General features: G+C 36.6%; 1 protein-coding gene and 1 long non-coding RNA gene across 17 annotated transcripts; one reads left to right on the top strand and one right to left on the bottom strand.

Moving 5' to 3' along the window:
- Nucleotides 1–2,392: 2,392 nt before the first annotated feature.
- LOC122077214 lies at nt 2,393–7,228 on the bottom strand. 16 transcript variants are annotated; one of them, XR_006139726.1, is made up of 6 exons: nt 7,068–7,226; nt 6,871–6,957; nt 4,566–6,450; nt 4,294–4,484; nt 3,594–3,888; nt 2,393–2,808 (listed from the first exon to the last, which is right to left on the bottom strand). It is a non-coding gene; the product is annotated as an uncharacterized LOC122077214 (long non-coding RNA). The 16 variants fall into 16 exon arrangements; XR_006139725.1 differs by having other exon boundaries at nt 4,566–6,200; nt 6,366–6,450; nt 6,871–7,225; XR_006139728.1 differs by having other exon boundaries at nt 4,566–6,212; nt 6,366–6,444; nt 6,871–7,225.
- A 6,156-nt stretch (nt 7,229–13,384) lies between these two features.
- LOC122076140 (MYB-like transcription factor EOBII) lies at nt 13,385–16,883 on the top strand. The gene is made up of 3 exons (XM_042641443.1): nt 13,385–13,605; nt 13,787–13,916; nt 16,386–16,883. The coding sequence occupies exons 1-3, from the start codon at nt 13,455–13,457 to the stop codon at nt 16,690–16,692; spliced, it is 588 nt and encodes a 195-aa protein (XP_042497377.1). The 5' UTR covers nt 13,385–13,454; the 3' UTR covers nt 16,693–16,883.
- The last annotated feature ends 5,608 nt before the right edge of the window (nt 16,884–22,491 follow it).

Raw genomic sequence — 22,491 nt, 5'->3', positions numbered from 1 at the left:
GAGCTGATATTGATCACTCATATCTGATATAATATGGGAGAAAGAGAGCTGCCTCATCCCCTAATCGGTTGAAAGCTGAAACCATTCTCTGGAGTCTAAAAAAAGCGACTCATGGGCAGAGCCTAACGAGACAAGTCTGGCGCAGCGCAATTCAAAATCACGCCCAGTTGCTCACGGCATTTGCTTCAAATATGCTTACACACCAAGGGGAAGAGAATAGTGGTCGAATAAGAGAGATGTAAGAGAAAAGTTTTTGTACAAAACAAGGAACCGGATGTAAAACGTAGAAAGCCCTAATAAAGGAATGAGGGCAATCAACTGCTTAGATTCATTATCAAAAAATTAACGATCAAAATTAAATGTGGTGTTTATATGAAGCCAACGCTTAAGCGAGAGCAGGGAATATTCACGTATGTGAATGTACGTGAATGACTTTGGTCTGTGGATATGATATATATTTTCTTTCTCCTCATTTAATAGATGTCATATCCACAGGCCAAGATCATTCACATGCGTGAATAATCACTTTCCTCCGCTTAAGCGCTGCTATAACTCACCCATCCAAAAAATCTCATAATATTTATTTTAGGTCTTTGAGGTACGAATACTTGATCCTAAGTTTCTAAGGCTACGACCTCTTTGACTACTATCCGACTTGCAGTCAAGTAGTTACAAAAGTAGTTATAACATACTGTCCTACAATCCCTATTAGGGGTCAAAGAAATGGAAGTTTTGACACCTTCTCTTTTGGATTAACAAATACCTTTTTTGATTTTAGTATTTTCATAAAAACCCTTCTAGATTCCATTTCTTTGGCAATCAATAGAGGAGAGGTTATCTTTCACAAACACTTGCGTGCCCTCACATCTCTTCTCATTGGTCAATGCAAAAGCCACAGACACAAGAAAAGTCCCTTTGCGCTTTTTTTTTTTTTTTTATCCAAAAGTTGGTTTTATGGCTTCATTCATTTATACCTTACTTCGGTATGTGTTTGTTCTTCATGAGAGACAATTAGTCTTCTCCATATGGGGGTATCCCTTCATAGCTAGATATGTTAAAAGGGGCACATTCTCTATATAAATATATATTAGGAATGTCTAAGTTATTTTATTGAACGCAATTCAAATTGTCCCAAAAAATATCTACTAAGTAGTGCAATGACTATTGGAGGAATCTGCGGGCATGTATACACCAGGTTGCACCGTAGGGAGCTGACCAATGGCACAACTTCACTGTCTTTCTTCACTAAGCAGGTTTAATATAGTATATATTTGAAAAGAAAAATGGAAATGAAAAGTCAAAGATGGGGAGAAACCTGCTCATTCCGAGACAAAGAGCGTGGAAAAAGAAGATCAACGGGATGAGCCCTTCAAGGGTCTGTGCTTCAAATACACGAAAGAATAAATTATTCATAACTCTTCTTACCAAGAAAAAAATATTCATAATTCTTATGGATTGAAAACCTGAAAACATCCTTTTTGCAAAGCGTGGGATACGAGGTTATGTACATTTGTCCTTTTCAGACCCTATAGTAGTGAAAATCTTCTACACTAAGTTGCTCTTTAATTTGGTTCAAGATAAAACATATACAAACTGAGACTGAATAAAAAAATAAATAGTTTTTATAATCTCAAAATCAAACTAATTTGACATACAATGCATATTATTATGTATCTCCATGTAATGATTAAAATAGTAATCATATAATCTTAAATGTCTTCAAGTTCATTCTTCTTAATGAGATATATGTTTTAGGATCTGGCTCCCCTCCATAGAACCCAGGGATAGAGAATGATCCTAAGGCTAGAGAACCCTGGCACATATCCCTAGGTCACTCCAGCCCTAAAATCACTCTTTGGTCCTTAGGCTCTATGGAGAAGAATCCTATTGTATGTTTTGTTACTTCTATTAATTATTTATTAATTTGTTTTGAAAATGCTTCCTTTGGTTATTGACTACCTACTTGTCGAAAAAGATGATTAATGTACCAAACTGAGACTTAAAATACCTTACCAAATAAAGTACCTTTTAAAATTAGAATAGAAAATCTTGTTTACAATAATCATACTTTTTTGCCCTTGTTTATACAAAAGGTTATTTAATGAAATATTTAATATAATATAAGGGTAACAAGAGGTTTTAAAAAAATTGAAAAGCAAACAATTCCAATGTGAAATGAAAAATTTATCCTTATTTACTAAAAAAGAGCACCTAACTGCTTTTAAGAATTAGATAAGGGACAAAAAAGTAGGTTATAACTTCTTAGTTCACCACTTTGTTGATAAATTATTTCCTTTAATTAGTGTGGCCATATTATGTTGTTTAGAAGAACTAATTTAATGATAACAATTAATCTTCAAGTTAAAAGTCTTGTTAAGCGTAAGTCCACAAATGTTCTAAAATCTAAACTTGATCTTCTCTAGCGCACATACGACAGTTGGAGGTGTGTGGCCAATGCTGCACTGTTGCCAATTCAAGACGTCTCTTTGCCCACAAGTCATATTAAATTAACAATATCTTGACTTTCATTTTTATAGGTAGGCATTAAAGAGGGTTGAACTCATAACAACTTTACAGGTAGGCATTAAAGAGGGTTGAACTCATGACCTCTGACGACTATGAAGTGTTGATACTGAGCTATCCACTTAGGGTGACTTTCAGAGCTTTCACTAAGAAGTGATAACCTCACCATTATTGTCAAACCATCAACGTAACCTTTAATAAGCTATTCTATCATTTGGGTCATCACAAATGATATATGTATTTCGTGGTGCTCTTCATTCCATCAACCAATCAGCTGCAATAGTCCTGTCCATGGTTCACCTTTAAAACGTCAGTTCCAACACTTTACCTCTCTTGTAAAACAAGTTTCAGATCTAACTTCTACATTAAGTTACATGAAATGATTGACCTTCCATAACCATTGCAGAGCTAGATTTCTGTAATCAAACATATCGCACCTACCTACCTAACCTTTCCTATGACCATCTCCACCACTACAAGAAATTAAGGGCTTTGGCGTATGGCACAGCTGTTGCCTTGTGGCTGTTTCTTGTATTGGCCTGTGTAGGCTCCTTTACCCACCACTAGAAGAAATCATTTAGTGGCAGTTCTATACCACTACTAAAGTAGATTTCTTTTATTAAAACAACATTAATATTATTATACTACATCTCTCATTGTTGATCACAGATTCAAAACTTGGAAACGGTCTCTTCAAACTTGGAAACGGTCTCTTCTGCGAAACAGAGGATAGGCTACATACACTTGCCCATGTGTACTAGTATACTGCATCCCTCAGTCAACTTCTTAATAGCTTTAGGTTTGTATAACCATAAATGTTATTTATCTCATCCACCCAAAAACAGTGCCTAGAACCTAGGTTTTCAGGACCAAAAATGACTGGGTCTGTCAGGGTTCTAAATTGAATCCAAGTGGTAATGATAACAGATAATTTCCTTCGAGAATAGCAGGCACAAATATTAGGAACATGCTTTAAATTGAAAAATTCCTTATAACATGTCACCACCTTCAATGTCATCTGACCTTTTAGAAGGCTCAATAGCTAAGAAATAAAGAATTGTAAAGCTTACCAAAAGAAGGCCTATGGTATTTGTTGGCTTCCGGAGTAGATAGGTACACGACTATGGCCTTTAGTCATTATTAAATCCATTGCATTCTGATGAATAAGTATAGATCATTACCATAACCTGGAACATGGGAATAATACTAACTACTGAAATAAGTAACTCATACACATGGCAAGTTTGGAAGCGAAAAAGTTCTGGCTATTGGCATCATAGCATCTTTAGCAATCTTCTGTGTCACATCCAAGGCTCCAGGAATAATTGTAGTTCCATCATGGGTCAACACTCCAGGTTCCCTTGCCTAACAATGGATATGCAAGTAGCAATTGAACAACACCCATGTAAATGACGGTAGAGGCAAAAAAATGATAAGGTAAGGAGGGCACAACGTGTACCAGCTTCACAACTGTAGTTTAATATTTCCAAATGCTTATCAAAATGAAAAATAAGCCAGTCCACTACATTTTGAAAAAGACAAAGTTTTCCTTCACCGGGTAGTGAAGTTCACCACTGTATCCTAAGTTCACAAACCTCTATAGGGTTTTAACTACCATCCCAAACAACCCTCATGATATCCCCTATATGCATTTAAAGCACCGATGGTGAAAGGGTGTAGGAAAACTCGGTCCCTTTTAAAATATTCATTGAAAAAAATTTGAAAGAAAACAGAATTTCAAAGATCAACATCATTAGCCTTCCCTATTACCTCGATGATCGATCTGAACCAACAATACCAGAGGCAATACTAGGCCCTGCACCATTTTCTGCTGGTGGTGGCATGATTCCCCATTTTCCTTCTGCCTCCGGTGGCTCTAGAACATCTCCACCGTGAGTCAGTCCTAATGCAGACTGATTAGTTCTAAAGGATGAGCTGCAACAAGTGTATACAACCTTGAGCTGTTAAGTAAAACAATTAATTGATTAGGAGGTAAAAAGGGTACACAGACGATCATGCAGTCATCAGCAGGGATGGCATACCTGTGGCTAGAAGGCAAAGGCAGACGGACCGATCTGACACCTCAATAGTGTTGTGGGAGCAAATTGGCTTCAGCTAGATGACCGCAGCTGACACTTAGAAAATGTGGACAATCCCACACCTCAGACTGCCTCTATGGAGAGTTAGAATAGCCTACTAGACATCTGCCTCACATCAAAGGTTCTCATAGCGCTGTAGGTAGCTCCAGTTCAGGCTCGAATTCACTTTGTGGCAAAAAGTAGCAGTCCACCATGTCTTTTGAGACTTGTCCTAAAAATTTGGAGGATCCCACTGCATTTTTTGGTTATTAACTCATAATTGGTTTCAGAAATAAACAATAAATTCGGACACTGCATGAAGGGAAAAATGTGATACCGTTGGATCATAGTCCTTATCTACCAATAAAACCTGAACCCCCTATACAAGGAACACAGTAATGTGCGAAGAGAAGGATCATAAAAGATAGTATGGAGATCAGAATATCCCATACCTCACAGAAGTCATTAGAAATCCATTAAGGGACCACTGATCAAGAGACTGAAATCTAACTTCCCTCATCTAAATATGAAGAAGGTACTGAATCAAGCCATAAGGTAATGCAAGCTATTTTAGAACAAATAGAGAAAAGCAAAAGGTAATGACTAACTAATCTAAAAGCAACTTTCAAGCTCAGTGGGGAAGCTTCTTTTAGTTTCTTGCATGCCAATTTGAACGAGTCATCATAAGAACTAGCTGCCTCGTCTTCTGAGAAAGGGAAATCATAGTCAAAACAGGAATATGTTGTTGAGGGGTAGGGTGTCTTGCATGCGAAGCAGTTCTCATCTCACCATAGGCGTAGGAAATCTTGCTGAAACACGTAAATCTGTGTTGCATTGTGTGATTCTGTTTTCTATTTTCATTTGTTTTCTGCATCATTATCGGTTTCAGTTTTTACATATGTAGCATGTGTGACGAGACCACCTGGTTACTGGGGAAACCACTGATGGGAAAAAAAAAATCAATAATCAGATACATGAAGTGGGTCAAGTGAACAAAATAGACTTGGGCTCCTGCAGGATTCTGCATAACAGCTAAGAGCTGCACCCTTCAGCCCAAAGTGGCTGCACTTGAGTTTTCCACCCCTTGAAATTTCTTTCTCCAAATTATATACCGCAAGAAAAATACATAAAGGGCACCCTGTAATATCAAATACTGAGAATGCATAGAAGGCTTCAGAACCAATTGCACGAGTAGCATGATACAAATATGACATGTCTCCATGCAAAAGGTGTTACTAAGTGTAACTGCTTATTGTCACAGAATCAATGACAATAATTTTTACTTGGTATAGACCAGAAATCAATTCTGCCATACAATGCTAGTCATCTATCAACCGCATAATTATATACTATACTAAATTACTAATGTACTCTTTTACAGTTGATGAAGTCACAAAGATACGGCCGGCATTTCCACAAACATGGTTTGTTCTTCTGATATAGTTATGACTCGCCAATGTTGTCTAGAAGTATGTCAAAGTAGGTTTCCCATCTCTTTCATGCCTTTCATCAAATACTACTTCTGCTAGACTCCAAATGGTGTCCCTGGAGTCTGTCCGGATGAGATGGCATAAAGACATATTCCTGTGCTCTCGCTAACTAAAATAACATCTAACACAGAGAGGGCCAATCATTTCCCAATTTCAATTTTCATCAGCATCAACTAAGAGGCACTCTTTGATGAGTAATCAGAATTGAGATCAATGTTTAACTAACAATAAAGAGAAAATGAAATATGATAAAGCTTAATCACTGCTCACATACCAAAATTCTCAGCAAAAACGCCAATCCTTGAGAACTTCAAGTTCCGAGACTCTTTAAAACAGCTCTCAACGTCAGGTACCTGAAACTAACAGATATGGAAGAGAGGATATTTTCCTAAATTTACTGAACTCGTGATCCATCTCTAAATGCCTCTATCATCTAGAAGTATTATAAACCTTTGGATTTTTGGATAAACAGATGAATTCCAACTGCATTCATCGAATTCATGTCGGAATTTATCATTTCCACCAAAAAGATTAACAAACAAACACCTTCCGCTTGATTCGAAGCTGTTTCTTTCTATTTTATGAAATCAGGAAAGTTAAAGCACTTCTATCGCTATAAACTTTCCAGGGAAAAAGTCATATCAAGGCAAAACTTCCTCATTCATTCTAAATCAACGAACAATTAAGTTATCAACGAATTCCAGAAATTCTCCAGCAAAAAAAAAACAGGGAAAACATGAGAAGCAAATTTGAAAACTTCCAGCCAACCGGTTACTTACATGATATTCTAACGAGTGGATGATTGAAGTCGGGAATGCGTTCAAGAACAACAATAATCGGCAGAGAACTTCAGAGATCCAGCATATCTTTGAATGGCAGAGGAGATTAAGTAGGAAAAAATTTACAGGTAAAGAACAAGATCAGTCAGAGAAGCTATTAACAAAAAAAAGGGGTTTCTAAGATCCAGAGGATTCACATTAACTCACATTTTCCTCCGATCGGATTCCCGCTCAATTGAAAAGTTCAGTGTCCCTCCTGTATTTATAGACTGGATGATTGTGAGAGGCGCCTATATGTGCGAAATTATAAAGTTGCCTCTCGACCTCCCAACGGCACGGTACGTTGGCGCCCGACGGAAGTTTGAATTTTGAACTCTCCGGACGACGAGGTTGCTTTAGTAAATAAACAAAATAGATGTCGGAAATTAATATCGAACGTTCCTTTGAAACACTCCAAAGTCCGAACTGCACACTTGATGGGCGAGTAATGTGGGCTGGACCAGCCGAACATAGACACCGGGTCAGGCCCATGTATTGGGCCTACGTTTTAATAAGTGGGCCTTATCACTTATCAGTCTTTGGTGTTCTTATGCTGCAGTCATACATACGAGGTTTTTCTACCCACAAAAATAAAAAATTCACAAGTAAGGTTTAGTTCAATGTGAAATTAAGGTATACTGCTCAGTGCTCCCCCCCCCCCCCTTCCCCCTTCGTGGTTTGTAGCTGTTTAGGCTATTTACCTTGGAAATAGACAGCAGTAAAGGATCTGGGCACGCTGCTTGTATGCCGTGCATTAATGGGTTTTTTTTTTTTTTTTTTTTGGCTTTGAAATGACACTTTGTTTCTTCTATATGATGTCCCTTCTCATGCTTCCAAATGCTTTTTTTTTTCTTTTTAGCTACACATCTTTTTCTTTTCATGAGGATAAAATCTCTCATTTCACGTAAATGTTGTATTAAATAACTTTTAAAAATAAAATAAGAGATAATTAGAAAGATTTTTTATGTTAATTAAAAGAAGGCTACAACTTCTTAATTCATGACTTCAGTGATAAATTATTGTATCCATCTCTGATTAGTTTTAACTCCATCTCTTAACCCTCCCAAAATGGGGTCATAGAAGCCAGCTAGTAGAAAATTAATTGGGACTATGTGAGAAGCCTCAGTTAACTATTGGTTAAGGTTTCTTCCTTTTCTTAGTTAGGACTACCTAACAGTACTTAAAAGGCATTTAGAATCAAGGAACTTATGGTTAGGGCTGAACCTTTAGCCCTAGATGCTGCGACCCAAATGGCACCAAGTTGAGCTATTGGTTTTTGGTCTTCTAATTAGGAAAGGATATATAATCATAGAAGGGTTCTCTAGATCAATGTTAAAGAAGTTGCCATGACAGCTATTGCAGCCATTATCATTTTATCAATTCTTGACTTGAAAGTATGAGTGCCTTAAGTCTTCTTCCAGTTAGAATTTAGATAGAAAAGGACATAGAGACATAGATAAGGGACTTTGAAACTGAAATTTTTCAATGAGAACAAAAGGTTTTATAAAAATCAAGTACTTTGAAACCTTGGAGATAAACTAGGGGAAGAAGACTCAATAAAAGCCACAAATCAAGTTATCTAAAGGTGCTAATGCAGCCATATAACTTTTTCATACCATGACAATTTGTATCTATCTATAGCAAAGCAACTAAAACTGATAGCTAGTCCATGTTGCCCTTATTGTTTTGGGAAATGTTGAACTAAGGGCTGTGCTAGTATCTAGCACAATCCCTCAACTTCACAAGGCTGATCACCTGGATCATGGAGACTGGTTTTGCCATCCCTCAGTCAAGAACCAAGTCGTGTAAAATGGTTTGGAGTTTTGATATATACCCATCATATAGGTTGGAAAACATGTCGAGATATTGGGAATAATATTGTCCAGGCCCACATTGGTTTGTCCAGGTTTTTTTTTTTGTAATTTCATATGCTTGAGGGGTTATTTTACTCTTCCGTGGGTTGTCCAGATGGTTAGGATGAATTGGAGATTGTGTGAATAGACGCACGATTCTAGCTTCGATTCCCCATTTGTGCATCTGCGATACGTGCACAAACATTCACTATATATATAGCTCTCATTCAGTATAACTGTTGGACAATAGAAATGGCCAATTATGTACAATGTTTTTCCATTTGTTTTTATCTCTTTATACGATATCTATCACCCATTCGTAGCCCATCAGACATTGATCTCTGGTTTCTTTTGCTCTCTTGGCTGTCCTAAGTTGTTTTGCGTTGGGTGTTTACATTGTTTTTGAGTCGTTTTGTGCTGCCTCTCTAGGCTTGTTTTCTCCTAGTGAAGTTTCTTGCTGCCTTTAATTTGATTGGACTTATATTTATTTGTTTCATATATTATTTATTTGTCAAAAAAAAAAAAATATTTCCCCACTGAACTTAACCCCATCAAACAATATATATTGATGAAAAAAAAAACAATATTTGATTTGGAAACCATACTACCAAAATTTTGATTTGATTTCAACAATTTTAATAGAAATAACTCTGATGGTGAAATTTGATAGAGTTTGCTCTCCGGCCAAAGGAAGTCCTGACCCCAGGCCCATATGCATGACTTAGGTGTTGTTCGATTTTGTTTCTAGAAAAGGTTTTTCAGTTTTTCTGCGCTCAGCAATGGAAAAACACCTCAAAATCAATTTTACTATTTCGTTTCACTTGTTTTTGGAAACAAAAGTAGAAATTTATATCTATTTTTCTGTCTGGAAACAGAAATAGAGAAACAAGTTAGACTTGTTTTTCTGTTTCTAGAAACACGTGGGAGCGACAAAAATTGTGAAAACTCCGATACTTCACTCGACCTACCCAAACCCCAACCCATTGTTGAACCTTCTCATTATCCAAATGCGACGATTCCAACCTGGTTGTGCGAAACTCACAATTTTGAATTGTCTTTATCCTTCTGAAGCTCATGTCTATGAAGCATACCTGCAACTCCAACGCCATGCCTTCACTCGTAAGTTGCATTCCTACAGCGTCATGCCTTCACTCATGTCTTGAACTCGACTACACTGTTGAAAACGTTTCAGGAAATAGAAAAATCAAACACTTTTTTGCAATTCAAAAAATCGTTTCTTAGCACAAAAACAGAGAAAAATCATTTCTGTTGTTTCTAAACAAAGAAACAAGAGAAACAAAATCAAACGGCCCCTTAGAAGACATACGTCCATCAATCTCTTTCGCACATTCATGATCTAATAAAATTATTATTTTTTGCTTTAAGTTTTCTTTTCTTTCATCTTTTAGGTTCATTATATATAACGACTTCTTCATTTTCAAAATGAACAACTGCATGGCTGCATGAATGTACGATACTCAGAGTCTCAATTTTCTACTGCATTGCATGCATATATATAGACAAGCATGGGGTTTTGTTCTTTATTGTACTTCGTAAATACTAAATAGTCATTATGGAACTTGTTGTCACCAAAGTAGTTAATTAAAAAAATTGTGTCCTTTTAATAGTCTCTTATCCTATTCTCAAAAGTTATTTAATGTTTGGATAAAAACAAATTTATTTAGTGTAGCATTTATATGAAATGATAAGATTTATCTTTGTTGGGAAAAAAAAATTATGTCATCTTAAAGGACAAAAATGTACAATTAAAATTTCTTAATTCACCACTATGATTACAATATATAAGAATTTCCCATCATTTATTTTTGAGAGATTGACATATTGTCCATGACCGGTTCCTCTCTCCACCTCCCTCCCCTATAGGTAACAATTTCAACCCATCAGACATTGTCCATGGGGTGTGGGGACCACATCCAATTTATGGTGTGAAATGGGTGAGACCAAATCCTCTCCTAGACCATGACCTTCTGAAATAATCTTACACCATTCATTGGGTGTGGGCCTCCACACCCAGAGGTGGATGGTGTGGCATTGTTGCAAGAGGCAATGGTCTAGGAGAGGATCTGGCCTTGAGATGGGTTAGGAATTAGGATGGTTACCTATAGAGGAGGGGATCCGAACTCAATTCTAGGCTTCTTTTTTTGCTAAGAATTAGTAGGTTTTAAAAAATTAAAGAAAAGAGAATGCTACAAATAATGTACATGATGGACCTCCCTAATGTAAGGATACCCTTAAAAAAAACAACAAACTAATCAAAGCTATATTTTCCTCCACCTCCGGCATAGCCATCAGCAGAGAGAACAACCGAAAAACCAATTGAACATAAAATCAAATAAAAATTACCCACTAAAATGCTAGTGAAATCTGAATCAAGGTCTCTCCTCAAAATCCCAGCTGAAATCCTCCACTAAAAGATGGTGGTATCTCCCAACAGTCCGAAATTTGAGATTAAGCAGCTAGCGTTCTTTGCTAAAGAATCTGCCACAGAATTCATCTTACGATAACACTGCATGATTCTCCACATCCGTCCTTCTAAAAAACGAATTATAATAAAACCAGTTTTGCAAGAAGAACCGAGGAATGGCTTGACCTCTGATGCACTGCACAAACTGAACCTGAATCACATTCCACCCATAACTTGTGAATCCCCAACTCCAAAGCAAACCGTAGATCTTAGAGGCATAAAACTCAGCCCAAAATTTTGATACAATTCCCATATAAGATCGAGCTGAAGCTTTTAAGACGAATGCCTAATGAGATCCAAAAGATTCCTCCTACCCCTGCATGGCCTGGATTACCCAAGGTTCTACCATCAATGTTGAGCTTTATCCAATCAAAATCAGGTTTTCACCCAACCACTTCATGAACACAAGGAACTCTTGGAGGCGAAATATGTAAGCTTAATTTTTTAGAAATAATCAAATCCTTTGTTGTCTTCACTATAACCAGTGAATAAACTGAGGCTTCCCAAAAATGTTGGAAAACAACTTTAATGAACACAAATCTAGGCTTCAAACAATCCTCAAAAGCTTAAACCCTTTTCAAACCCTAGGCTGCAGGTTGGCAGATCTTTTTAAACCTTAATCCAACATAAATTAAACCAGGTTGAGACTTGAGAATAGCAAACTCTTAACCCCAAAAAAGGTCTGGAAAGATATTTGATGAACCGTGTGAGATATCCCTTCGTCATTAATTTCATAAGTTGGTGGCAACCACTACTATTGCAAGCCACTTGTGCTGACAAACTACTTTGCAAGCTTCTTCATCTCCTGATGAAATCACAATTTTTTGAAACTAAACATGTCTTCTTTTTTAAGAAACAAGAGAGTTGAGAGGTTTTTGTTGTCACTTGACCTATCACAAGTTGGTATGAAACAATTAGGTACAAGTTCTTTTATTGGATCAAGAAGTACAAAGCACATTGAGAAAAGAAAAGCTTGGACTAAGTAAAGTAACCCTTTTTATATGTTTAAGAAGATCTGATATTTTGGAGATAAAGATATCTCTTAAAGACCCTTCTTTTTTTTTTTTCAGTCTTGTAGATATCTAAATACTCAAAACACACCACATTCGTCACCTTTTCTCTCTCTTCATTGCTTCTTAGATAGAACATCTTCTTCATATAAACTCACATTTATTATCTTTTTCTGTTTCAAATGAACTTAAATGAAAGCATCGATCTTCATCTTCCTCTCTTACAATATCTTGCTTTCGTGTGGCTATCCTCTCTCTTGCTCTCTCTCCCTCACACACTCATGAATATCTTTTGATAGTTGAAGTTAGGCAAATGTCCATTTTTTCCTTCTTTACATGTTATGTTCATTGACTCTGACAAGCCAGAGATGCATGCAGAGACTAACCTAGAAGTACCCAGTCCAAAGGAGAACTGATACTGTGTAAACATGAATAGAATACAAAGTAAATCTAGTGGGTCTTGATCAGATGACCCCCAAGGACTATCCGTGGCTAGCTTTGAGCATCAATGGAGATGGGTTAGCTCTTCCTTCAATAATTGGAAAACCTATGTGACACATGAGAGAAATCTCAGGAGATGTACTGATAACCTTAGGAACCACCACATTGTATCTTCCTGGAGTATTCTAGTTGCTTTCTTGAGTGTAATCCCTCTCCCCTCTCCACCCACACCACCCCTTAGTGGCCTAAAAATCTAATGGGTCAAGATTAGATGGCTTTGGAGTTGGCTTTCTATGACCACTATTATGGGTAGCAGTAGTGAAGACCTGTGTAGTCAGCTCTCTAACTTGCGAACTATTGAATGAAATCTCCCTTTTAATAATTAGGATTTATGTAATCTCGTTTAGGGTTCTTAAGTAAGCTTAAAAAATGCTTTGAAGATTGATTAATACTAAACATCCAAATAGGTTAACCATGCATTTAAGCATGCATACATGAAGCAGGCTCACGTACGTTTCACTAACAATATATACATACATGTATGGGTTCCATGTGATTTGATCAAGATAAGTACGTCTTTACTACAAATGTTAGGCTAAAAGGTCCTCTAATTTTGATGATTAATATTTTCTCATGTGCCAAGTTTGCTTTAGAATCTCTCTATATAAACCCTAGCTACCCTCCTTTTCTCTCCCATTCTTCCACCCACCAATACTTTTCTCTCTTCCTCTTCTTTTTTCTCCCCGTACTCCAAAGATGGAAAAGAAAGGCGGTAGCAGCAGCTCCAGTAGCTCCCAAGATGCAGAAGTAAGGAAGGGACCATGGACCATGGAGGAAGATTTTATTCTGATCAACTATATAGCCAACCATGGTGAAGGTGTTTGGAACTCCTTGGCACGTTCAGCAGGTAACCTCCTCTGCATATCTTTATACCTCTAACCAGGCTAGCAGCCAAATAAATAGAATAATTCACTTCCTCTCTGCTCACAAATACTCTTTATATTCTATTTCTTTGGCTGCGAGCCCAATAGCTAGAAATTCCTGCAACCCGGGTAGCAGCAAAATTACATCATTTCGCTGTTTTTCAGGTCTGAAACGCACCGGAAAAAGTTGTCGTCTTCGATGGCTGAATTATCTGAGGCCGGACGTCCGGAGAGGTAATATTACAGCAGAAGAACAGCTCTTGATCATGGAACTACATGCTAGATGGGGAAACAGGTGAGAGACCATTTTCATTAGAACTGTGAAAAGGCCTTGCCTTGTCCTCTACGATTATCTCTGAGTCACTTTTTTTGCCATTTTCTTCATTAGAGACATGGAGAGAAGGGCCGTTTGCTTTATTTACCAATGCATCTAATTCTCTGCTGAGCTGGAGAAAAAAGTGCAAAGCTTAACCATCCTTGTTCTCACAGACCCTTGAAGCCCATCTCATACATGTGGGCCATGTGGCCCTTGGCGGCCTTGGCTTCTTTTCATGCTTGTTTCATTAATGAAAGGAAGAATATATATGCTTGGGCTTCCTCTGGTTCAAAACTTCAAATCTCAAAATAAAGACTCTAAATCTAAATATGGCTCAAGAAACCATTATCAACATATTATTTAAAAAGAGAAATAAATAAATAAATAAAATCTCTAGCTAACCAGGGTGACTTTTTTTTTTTTTTTTTTAAATCTTATCGCTCTCTTCTTCTTCTTCTTCTCATAGAGAGAGAAAGGATATGTTGTTGTTGTTGTTCTTCTTCTTCTTCTTCTTCTTCTTTTGTATTTTCATTCTCATAGAGAGAGAAAGGATATGTTGTTGTGTGTGTCAGATCTGGTCAGGCTCTGTGATCAGCTCAGGATCTGATCTGGTTAATATTATGTGCGACTGTGGGCTGATCCTAACCTGTTCGATCAGAACGTTATATATCATAAATAAACTATAAATAGTTATGAGATTCTCTTCATTTGAAGGAAAAAAGAAAAAGGAAGTTGTGATAACGAGTCTATTAAATCTGTGACCAAACTTGCTTTAAGTTACACAAGATTACATCAAGAAGGGGACAATAATTGTTTGGAACCGTTGGTAATGCATGGGCTGGCCGGCCTAAGATATACACTAGAGATCTACAGAAAGAGAGAGCCCACCAATCAAATGGTTATGAATCAATGAATTATTATTTTCTGTCTTATATATGCAATTATTTTCCTTTTTTTATGTTGTTAAGGAAACTATGTTTATTGGTATTTTAATGAGAAAAGAATGAAAATAACAATTCATATCAAAATTTAGTTGGAAAACTAAGTTTCGAGTCAAGCATGTATCACTCGGGTCGAGTAAAAAAAAAACATGAAACTTGGTCAGGTATCATGAAGACTCATCCAAGTTTAAGAGATGATTGAACCAAGTTTGAGTCAGATTGAGTTTTTATTAGCCCGCATTTTTTCTATAAGTCATGTGAAATTTAGCAAGTTTGGTTTTTTTATTTTTATTGGGCTATATACTATTCTACATCTAAACAAAACCCAAGAATTTTTCTCCGTTGCCTTTAATATTAACCATTTTTTTCTTCTCACCTACGAAACAGTCATAGTCTCACTTCATCCTAACTCATAGATGGAGAAGAAGGAAGATATTAAAAAAAATTACTCTTCCTAACCAGGTTTGATTCATCTGAGTCACCAGGTTAAGAAAAAAGCAAGACGAGGGGAAAAACCTTATTTTCCAACTATCCAAAATTATTCGATTTTATTTTTTAATATTTTATTTATTTATTTTTTTTTTTTCATTTAGTGAGAAGTGAAATTTTCTCATGGGTTTCTCAGATGAAGTTTAAAACACTTAACTATCATTTTCCTACATATAGGAGTGAGAGTCATGGACATATAGTCCATGAAATAAAAGCTTTCCTTGGAAACACCATTTGAATTTATCCCACGTGAACTTTCTCTTCCAAAGAAAGATGCAGCTCTTACCCATGGTTGGGGTAGACATCTTTTCCCTAGTAATTAATCATATATATGGTTCGGTTTTTGAAGAAAATGAAGACAAAGAACACAGTCCAACCCCTTTAATTAATTAGGGTACTATTAGCAATACTTTTATACTTTTACTTGGGACCCTTTCTGCTATTGTTCTTACCTTATGCCCATTCCAACTCGAAGAAATTAAAACTCTACTTTCTTGGGTTAGAAGCAAGACTGTAAATGGGACAATATTGAAGGTCTCTATAACTGAAAGAGATATATTTTCAAGCTGTCCAACACTAAATCACTTGTGGGATCCAAAGGATATTGGTTGTTCACGCCATCTCTCTCTCTCTCTCTCTCTCTCTCTCTCTCTCTCTCTCTCTCTCTCTCATGGTTGTTCTTATATAACTTAGGCTGTAAACCATATCCCATGACTTCAAAAAATCAACTATTTTACTACTACACTTAGTACTAATATGTGGTATATATGCAAAGTCATCATCCTTGTATTCTAGTGTTTATCATGATATTGGTGTTACCAATAAAATTTATGGTTGAAGGGGGAAGGAGAGTACTTCTTTCTAGGATCCTAGCTAGGCATGCTTATTAGAATTTTAACAATACTAACTCTTCTTGAAATAATTATCTATCTAAACCCTAATTTGAAACCAAATTAAACTGTTTTAGTAGATCTTATTTGTCTGTGTTATCTGCAAATGAAGCTGATTTTCCTTGCAGGTGGTCTAAGATTGCAAAGCAACTTCCAGGAAGAACAGATAATGAAATAAAGAATTACTGGAGAACAAGAATTCAGAAACATATTAATAAACAAACAGAACCATTCCCAAGCCAGAATTCTGAGTTGCAAGACAATGCTAGTACCAGTAATGAAATATGTGAAGTTGGAGATAATGGAGTTGAATCATACTCACCGACTTATGATGGAAACCTTGAGGCTTTATTGGGTCCTTTATCTACTGAATCAAACGAAAACATATGGAATGTTGAGGATCTCTGGTCTATGCAGTTACCTAATAACCATTGAACCATATTTAAGGTATTATTTTTAAGTTTGCAATTAATTGGAGCTATAGTAACCATATATGTCTGTAGGACCTACTATACAACATTTTCTAATGCTTGTTACTAGTCCGTCTATGGGCTGTAATACAAAACAGAAACAGTGTTTGAAATCCATAGTGTATGAATGAGAGTATTTTGCTTATTATCCCAAAAGTGGAAAATTGAGATTTTTTTTTTTTTTTTGGTAATTTTTTTTTTATGAGCTCTCTCTTATATAAGTAAATCATAAAGAAAGGGATTAATCTTGGTATAACCATGCCTGGTATTAATGAATTTTCACCATCTTATCAAGCGCACAAGAGACAAAAGCCTTTTTCATATGAGATAATGAACGAGACTAACTTTTTCACTACCCAAAATACTTCTTATTGTATGAAAGTTCGAGTGAACATAGTGTTAGGCTCAGTGTAACCTAACCCGAAAGAAAAAGGTCAGAAAGTTGTAGAAGACATGGTGGTCGCCTAACAATTTTGTGAGGAATTTACCTAATGAAAACGAATGAAATGATTATTGTTAGTATTGTTAATTTATGGCTAGAGACCATTTAGAAAAGTTAAATGCAAATTAGTGGGATAATACATGTCAATTATGAAAATAATAATGTAATTAATTACTTTTTTTAGGATGAGCTAATTGACTACTATTATGGAAATTGTACTTTCATTATTGATTCCCAATAGTCAAGTTTTTCCCTTCAGAATTGACTCCTACGGAGATACCCATCCATGTCAAACAGATGCTTCTTAAACTCCTAATATAAGTGATTATCACATTCCTTAAGAAGAGTTAACAGTCAAGTCGCTAGGGATTCCTTCTCCCATGAGAAATGACGTTTTCAAATTGTTAATGAGAGGAAGCAAAAGTAAAGTGGAAAGATGAAAAAGGATCAGAAAGTAGTGAAGTTTCCTTCTTCTTCTTTTTCCGTTACTGGTTAGGCAAATGGGTTGGTGGTTCATGGGTGAAGACGTGTCTGAACCCTATTCCAATTCTCGCAGCTACCACCAACTAAGGAAGCCATGAGAGAGAGAGAATCTAAGTTGGTATTTAGATCATCTGTTTGGAGTGCCACCCCAGGAATTATAATTTACGTGTGCATGCATGCATGCATGTGTATATTCAGAATCCATGCATGTTGAAGGATATGATGCCCATGACGAATAACACATGCATAGACATGTTCACCCCACAATAAATTGACAAGTGGGTGATTATTTAATATATTTTAGAAGGACGCCGGATATGATTCTTTCCCTTCTATCCATTTTTGTGAACGACCATGCAACTGTAGACTCAGACCTGAACCTAACTCTTTAAACGGCCATTAGGGATGGTTTCATGTGTGGTTCTAGGAACGTGTAACCATGTGCTAATCTTTATTTTCATCATCATCATAGTTGTTTAACGCTCGTAAGAGTCTAGAAGGACTCTTGGAAACCCTAGAATGGGGGTTACTCTAACTCACTTTTTTTACTTGTCTTCATGTCCTCATGACCCACGTGGTTATTCCTATTATCTAGTGAGAGAATTAGGTCATCCAATGACGTGTAACAATCTAATCCTTTATTTTAAAAGGGTGTCACCCCAAGGTGAGTAATCCCACATGTACATGATCAATAAAAGTTTTTTCCAAAGATATAAATGATTCAAGGCTCATTCATTCAAAGGAATGAGCTGACAACAAACCCATCTTATGATCCATCTCATCTCTTCTCTAAAGGCTCATCATTCATCTGCAGAAGTTGAGAATGAACCCCCATTTCCTCTCTCTCTCTCTCTCTCTCTCTCTCTCTCTCTCATAGTCATTCAAAGCAAAAGAAGAGAACAAACCCATTTTATACCTCATCTCATCTCTCCTCTAAAGGCTCATTCATGTGCAGAAGGTGGGAATGAAAGCCCATTTCCTCTCTCTCTCTCTCTCTCTCTCTCTCTAATAGATTAGAATTTATACCAAAAATGATGAAGACGACACGAAGTTCCACTTTTGGATTGCACATTAAATATGGGAAAGAGAAAAGGGACGTTTGATATGAACAATTGTGGGTGTGTCAGCAGTACGAAAGGAACTTGTGCGATGAAGGCCATGAGGTTTACTGACTTTTTGTTTTCGTCACGTTTTAAAAATGCGTAAGAAGTCTAGAGTAGTGGGACAATGACCACGTGAAAGACAAGGAAATATCACATGTTGGGTCGGCAATATATGCTCATTTTAAACGTGGGTAAATAAGAAGAGCTTTTGCTTGTGAACAATAAATCCACAGCCCCCATGACGCATGAAAACATTCTTACAGCAATTTTGCTCTAGGAGTTTCTCATACCCATTATCTAAGCCCCATTGGGTTTCTCATCTAGGGATAAGCACTCAAGGTTTGCGGTCTAAAAAGAATTTCGATGGGTTTGGTGCTTTGTTTTTCTTGTTAGGTCATGTTCTGCAACCTTCATTGACAAATTGACACGAGGGTTTTATTCTTTGGGTAAAATTTTTTGCTCAACATCCTTGCAATTAAATAGAGATGTAAAAAGTTAGTCCATACCGGTAGGTTTGGCCTGAACTAATTGATTGAAGCTTAAAATTGGCCCAACTAATTATTAAAAGCTTTAGGTTCAAGCATTGACGACCAATTAATAATCGAGTGTTATGATGTCATGCACTGGTCTGAGGGTCAATCGGCTTAGACCAATTGGATACCATGACTTACTGATAATTTGTCATTTATAGTCTGATTAGCTCGTTTAATCTCATTTAACTACATTGTAGCTTCTTTTTTTTTTACTTGTTTAAGAATTGTTCATAACCCGATTAGTCAAATAACCTGTTTGAATCTCGAATATAGACCAATTAGCCTAATTATCTTAGCCCAATTATGTATTGATAATTGACCGACCAAGTAGAAATGTATCCAAACCTTAACTTAATGATTATTTAAATTGACACAAATAGTACAGGACCTTAAATTAGTGGAGACTGATTAAGCCCAATCAAAATCGATCGAGCCTAACCGATTAACACCACTAAATAGGGATGAGGTACTTTGAATATTCGAAATGTCAAGTCATATCAGCCTCATGTGCAGTAAGGATAGAGTATTTTGAGTAATCGAGATGCAGATGTCAAGCTTCGTTAATCTCATATAAACCAATAATTTATGGCCCTTTATCTTTTTTATGATGTTACTTTGCTTTCTATACCCTGTTGACGGTGACTACTCCTTATTACTAGTCATAGTTGCACCACATTAACCCTTATTTTAATTAGTTTTAAAAATTTATTTATTTTTGCTGCAATTAGCTTTAAATTAAACTAACGATTTAGGATACACAGATGTAATGTAATTCATGTCTTTCTTCAATATGAGTAGGTAAGAATTTAATTATATGGATAACAAAAACACTGGATGATACTAAGCAAAATCTCACGAGAGGTTTTGCGAGCTGGAAACTGTTGGGTAATATGGCATGCCTAGAAACCAGTAAATTAGGTCTAAAAAAAAGAAAAGTTACAATTGAAAACTACCAGTTGAAGATGAAAGGGCCCGCTTTCTTACTGTGCCTTACAAGGTTTCAAGGTACATATTCCACTTCAACCAGAAAAAGAAAAAAAAGTACAGATCTATCGGTTTATGATATCTTTTTGTCCGATTGCAAGTGAAGGAGAAAGAATCGCGTTCTACCAAGGCTACGGTGAATGAGAATTCACTGATCGAGTAGACCTTAGATGCACAAGGTATCAGGTGTATATTGGGAAGGTTCTAAAATCCTATATGGGCTTATGAACCCTAGGATAAAATGATGAACCTCACCACATGGTGAGAAAAGGAAATTCTTGAGATCTAAAACCCAAATCTCTTTTTGGGGTTAAATACCTCCAATCTTTATCGTAGATGCCAAAGAAAAAATGAGAAGAAGCCCAAAAAATATCAAAAGGAGCATAACCTCCGATAGGAAAACTTCTCCCCCTAATGAAAATGAAACCTTTTGTAATCGTGATTTTGTAGCTATTTTAAAGACTTACTAAATATGATAATCATATTATTTAAATGAATTCTTTAATATCTGTCTAAAAATCAAGTAGTTACGAAAAATTAATAAAATTTAAAATATTTTAAAATTAATACAATCATAAATCATAAAAGAAATCATTTGAATATTGAATTGATTTCACCTCCCTTATTCTTTATTTTCCTTGCACCGACAGCGACCCTAAGGGGATATAGCCCTGAACTCTAAATTCCACTTCCATGAAATGGGAGAAACAGGTGTACCCCAACCATTCATGTGATTAGCCTGCTTATTTCTGGCCGTGCAATGGTGGGCCATGGGCCATGCCAATAGGGATTGGATTCCATCCCACTGCATAGGATGGGCCCACAATCGCTGCAATCTGCTCCTCATACTAAGCCCACGTTGAACTAGCTTTTTAGATACCGATACCCTTATCACTGAACACTGAACACTGAACACACCATCACTCCACAATCTTTGCATGGAAGGTAGGTTTTTAAGCGTGAGAGAATTGCTATTATTTTCTTTGCATGCCTCTAATAATATTAGTCATTATTAGTTCGTTGCTGTAGCGTGTTTGATTCAAGGATAAAGTACAAATGTTGTGATTTGGTGGTCAAGCAGTCGAAACAGCTTCTCGACATTCTTGGGATAAGGCTACATAGTTCTCACCCCCTCCCCTGACCTCACACATACGCGATTTATACATCGAAAACACCCTGCAAGGTTGAAACTCAATCTCAATAGGGACCACTTTCTTGTTAAATTAATGTTCCAAACCACGAGAGCAAGGGTCATTGGGCCGCAATGCTGGATCGGTGTAGGCCAACAAAAGCCCACGTAAACCCATTGAGATTAGGTCTTGATTCTTAGCCGATGTTGCAGCGCTTTGGCCCATGATCTTGTCGCTAGCCTCGCTACTCGGTGACAAATGGGCCTTTTAGCTTGATTACATAATGAGCTTGTTGGACTAAGTCGAGCCCATTTAGGCTCTAAGTCCACTGATCATAACTCAAAATCTTGACCATTGGATCGGACTCCTCTGTAGCGCGCTTAAATAATAGATAGTCCTCTGTTTTCTTCCAATAAGTAACAAATTAAAAAATAAATAAATATACATAGAGAGAGATATGAAATAATTATCATTAATTACCTACTAATTTATTCAAAATTCCAAATTATGGGAATATATTGGTTCTAACCTCAGTTGAGTTTTTAAGATGACTTGCATAACTTTTTCTTTTTTTTTTGTTAACCAAGGTGTCCAGGCCAGCTTACGTGCACTTCTACTAATCCTCGGGGGGACTAGTGCAACAACCCACCTTCACGCTCTCCACTTAAATATTAGATGTGCACCTCGACCAATCCTTGATTAAACCGTGTGTGCCTATCCACACAATCCCCAATTCGCCCTAATCATTTGGGCAACCCATTAATGGGAATGACTCGCATAACTAGAAACCCCTAAATATGGAAGATTTATGCCGAAGCCCTTCACATTAACAAATGGTCAGGTTTGAATTAAGTATGATTATTTATAAGGAAAAATAAAGTTGCTTAGTGATATGGTCCCTATGCTAGACACAAGAGCATATAAAATTATTGTCCCACCCTTGTAAAATCAAAATATTTCATTCATGTTGATGCCCTTATGTACATTCTCACTGGTCCATAAGCTTGTGCGATGACCATGCGACCAAGCAGTGATCTCTTACTCGTATTTATAAAATCATATCCGATAGATTATGAGGTTTTTTTTTTT

The sequence above is a fragment of the Macadamia integrifolia genome, chromosome 4, assembly GCF_013358625.1.
Source record: "Macadamia integrifolia cultivar HAES 741 chromosome 4, SCU_Mint_v3, whole genome shotgun sequence".
Taxonomy (NCBI): domain Eukaryota; kingdom Viridiplantae; phylum Streptophyta; class Magnoliopsida; order Proteales; family Proteaceae; genus Macadamia; species Macadamia integrifolia.
Note: the sequence above shows the minus strand (reverse complement) of the source record. Positions and strands in the feature narration are given on the sequence as shown.